At 35.6% G+C, this 3,431-nt stretch overlaps 1 protein-coding gene across 1 annotated transcript; it reads left to right on the top strand.

The window, feature by feature from the left end:
- Nucleotides 1-222: 222 nt before the first annotated feature.
- Nucleotides 223-2,956, top strand: LOC111311251 (auxin transporter-like protein 3). Its single transcript, XM_022910625.2, has 8 exons — nt 223-418; nt 548-733; nt 889-1,001; nt 1,137-1,320; nt 1,431-1,528; nt 1,778-1,985; nt 2,140-2,397; nt 2,494-2,956. The coding sequence occupies exons 1-8, from the start codon at nt 263-265 to the stop codon at nt 2,683-2,685; spliced, it is 1,395 nt and encodes a 464-aa protein (XP_022766360.1). The 5' UTR covers nt 223-262; the 3' UTR covers nt 2,686-2,956.
- Nucleotides 2,957-3,431: the final 475 nt, after the last annotated feature.

Here is a 3,431-nt window from a genome sequence, read left to right as displayed (position 1 = left end):
CTTGAGAGCTGTGTCTACATGCATTCAATCACATTTATCTTAGGGGGGTGACCTAGCTATGTCCCCACGCGGGTGACTCAATTATTGCTCAAGAAATTCCTTTACTACATATATTTTTTTTTAACGATGAAAGAAAAAAGCATAGCAGCAGCTTAACAAGGAAATAGGGAAAAGCAGCACTTTGTTTATCTATAAAAGTAGACTCTAAATTACTCCACTACTGCCCCAACATTGCTACTGAGGCTTACAGTCACAGAAGAACATGGCTTCTGAGAAGGTTGAAACTGTTGTAGCTGGAAACTACGTAGAAATGGAAAGAGAAGAAGGGGATACAAGGTCTGCAAAGAGCAAATTATCAAAGTTCTTTTGGCATGGTGGCTCAGTCTATGATGCATGGTTCAGCTGTGCTTCTAACCAGGCACTTTTCTCTTGTCACAAACTTTTTCTCTTACATTTGGCATGGAAAAAAAAAAGGAAATAGTTCATAATTATAAGAGCTAAATTTTGTTCTGTTGCTTACTTGCTTTTTTGTTATGAAATTCTATAGGTTGCTCAAGTGTTACTTACACTGCCATATTCATTCTCACAACTGGGAATGTTATCTGGGATTTTATTTCAACTATTCTATGGCTTAATGGGAAGCTGGACAGCATACCTTATAAGTGTACTTTATGTTGAGTACAGAACTAGGAAGGAAAGAGAAAAGGTTGATTTCAGGAATCATGTAATTCAGGTAAAGAGATTCTAAAGACAAAGCAAGTTTTTAATTTTTCTTTTCTTTTTTTTTTTTCATACTGAAAATGTTTTAGAAAAGAAAAATTTACACATCTTTTTGGGTTCTTTTTCTTTTCTTTTTTTTTTTATTCAATTTCCTTGCTTGTTTTGCAGTGGTTTGAAGTTCTTGATGGGTTATTGGGGAAATATTGGAGAAACATAGGACTTCTTTTCAACTGCACTTTTCTTCTATTTGGATCAGTGATTCAGTTAATTGCCTGTGCAAGGTAAAAATGTGGTGGAAGTATGATATAAACTATGTGTCATAATAATTCGTAATTAATGCAAATGGTTTCTTTCCATTTGGATGCTTTCTTGGGGTGATTTATCCATTTTGTTCTGATTTCCATTAATGTATACAGTAACATCTACTATATAAATGACAACCTTGACAAGAGAACTTGGACATACATTTTTGGCGCCTGCTGTGCAACAACTGTTTTTATTCCTTCATTCCACAACTACAGAATTTGGTCATTTCTAGGCCTCATGATGACTTCTTACACTGCATGGTACCTGACAATTGCTTCCCTTATCCATGGACAGGTACATGACATAACAGCCTTTTCAAATTTTATTTTTTTCTTAAAATCATTTTTATCCGTCATATTTTAATATTCTCCCAAAAATTCTCTTTCTTTTACATGGGAATGAAGATTGAGGGAGTGAAGCACTCAGGGCCAACCAAGATGGTTCTCTACTTCACTGGAGCCACCAACATTCTTTACACCTTCGGTGGACATGCTGTCACAGTGTGAGGATTCAATACTTTAATCTATTGTTTTTGTACATAAAATTTTTGGATGTCCAAATTCATACAAGAATTTATAAACAAATTGAGCATACAATTTATTGCTTCCTTGGCAAGGGAACATGTTCAGGTCAGTGGCCTGTATATATGAAAGTTCATGGAAACTCGAATTTTTTTATTGCAGTAAAGAACTAGGAAAAGGAAACTTGGATTATTTTAATCATTGTTAAATATATATTTTTTAAACTGTAGGGAGATTATGCATGCAATGTGGAAGCCACAAAAGTTCAAGATGATATACTTGATAGCAACACTTTACGTGTTAACCCTAACTTTACCATCAGCTTCTGCTGTTTACTGGGCTTTTGGGGATTTGCTTCTTACCCATTCCAATGCTTTATCATTGCTTCCAAGGACTCGATTCCGAGATACTGCTGTAGTTCTAATGCTCATTCATCAGGTCACTATTCCAATTCTAAATTTAATTTTTTAAAATAAGTATCCAAATTAATTAATTTCCAACTGATTCATATGATCATTAAGGAGCTAATGAAAGCTTGTACTACTAATTTTGAATGAATAAACTTGGGTTTCTTTTTTTTTTTTTTTTTCAGTTTATTACATTCGGATTTGCCTGCACTCCTCTGTACTTTGTGTGGGAGAAATTCATTGGGGTTCATGAAACAAAGAGTCTGCTCAAAAGGGCACTGGCTAGACTGCCAGTGGTGATCCCAATCTGGTTCCTGGCAATTATCTTCCCTTTCTTTGGCCCCATCAATTCCACTGTTGGATCTCTCCTTGTCAGCTTCACTGTTTACATAATTCCTTCATTAGCACACATGGTAACTTTTGCACCTGCAGCTGCTCGAGAGGTAGTTTCCATCATCATTACCCTCAAATAAAGCTGCCTTTATTTGAGCTCGTTAAAGTTTTAACTAATATTCTTTTTTCTTTTTCCTTTTTCTCAGAATGCAGTGGAGAGACCACCATCATTCATAGGAGGCTGGGCTGGCATGTACTCCATGAACATCTTTGTAGTGGTTTGGGTTTTGATTGTGGGATTTGGTTTTGGAGGATGGGCAAGCATGCTCAATTTCATACAACAGATTGATACATTTGGTTTGTTCACTAAGTGCTATCAATGCCCTCATAAGGCTTGAATAGGGATATTTCTCCCTCCAAATGATTAACAAAATTAAATTACTTTTGTAAGTGTGTAAAGGGATTGGAATTTGTAAGTTGTAACTCCCCTTCTGTTTTTTTTTCCTTATTGTTTTTGTAAAAGCTATTATTAGTTAATGGTTTTCATATGAGGTGTGATGGCAATGATGGCCACCCCTTTGTTTTTCTGGGATTAACTCTTCCATATATGTCATCCCTGTCAACTAAAACATCATTAAATGGCAGATATACTGGCTTTATCTTCCTACTTTTCGTCGATCTTTGATTCATAATTACAATATAAAAGCTGTTCATGTCATGAATTTGTTGCTTTTCTATATTCACATGAGAGTTTTCTAGGATTATTACTTTTCATTGCCTTCCAATGGGAAATAAACAACTGTAGCTCTCACCAGTGCTTTTCCCACACTCTCAAAGTCTGACTTTGTTCAATCTAGAATTTGGAGTTAATGGCCCACCAGGGCCAAATTAGAAGTCCTAAAAGGAATCTGATTATATATATATATATCATCTTTCTCACACCGGTAGGTTTACATCAATGTTGCAGCAAATCACTTCACAGTTCACATCCCATGTGAGAAGAAAAAGAAAGTACCTTGGGTAGCTTGTGGAATTATGATTACAATTACAAATACCTGCTCTCCACAAAGGGCAGTTGTAACCATTGGGAGCAAAGCTTGATGGGATGTGTTAGAACTTCAATGATAGAGGACCTAATTTGACA

The sequence above is a fragment of the Durio zibethinus genome, chromosome 1 (assembly GCF_047325235.1).
Source record: "Durio zibethinus cultivar Kanyao isolate XHJ-2024 chromosome 1, ASM4732523v1, whole genome shotgun sequence".
In the NCBI taxonomy this organism is placed as follows: Eukaryota; Viridiplantae; Streptophyta; class Magnoliopsida; order Malvales; family Malvaceae; genus Durio; species Durio zibethinus.
This window is presented reverse-complemented; position numbering and strand designations above follow the sequence as displayed.

Bases quoted from the DNA above. Each gene is read 5' to 3' on its own strand.
- LOC111311251 (XM_022910625.2), top strand. From the start codon at position 263: ATGGCTTCTGAGAAGGTTGAAACTGTTGTAGCTGGAAACTACGTAGAA. The intron at 1,002-1,136 runs GTAAAAATGTGG...TAATGTATACAG, and splicing joins CAGTTAATTGCCTGTGCAAG to TAACATCTACTATATAAATG. The intron at 1,986-2,139 runs GTCACTATTCCA...TTTTTTTTTCAG, and splicing joins TTCTAATGCTCATTCATCAG to TTTATTACATTCGGATTTGC.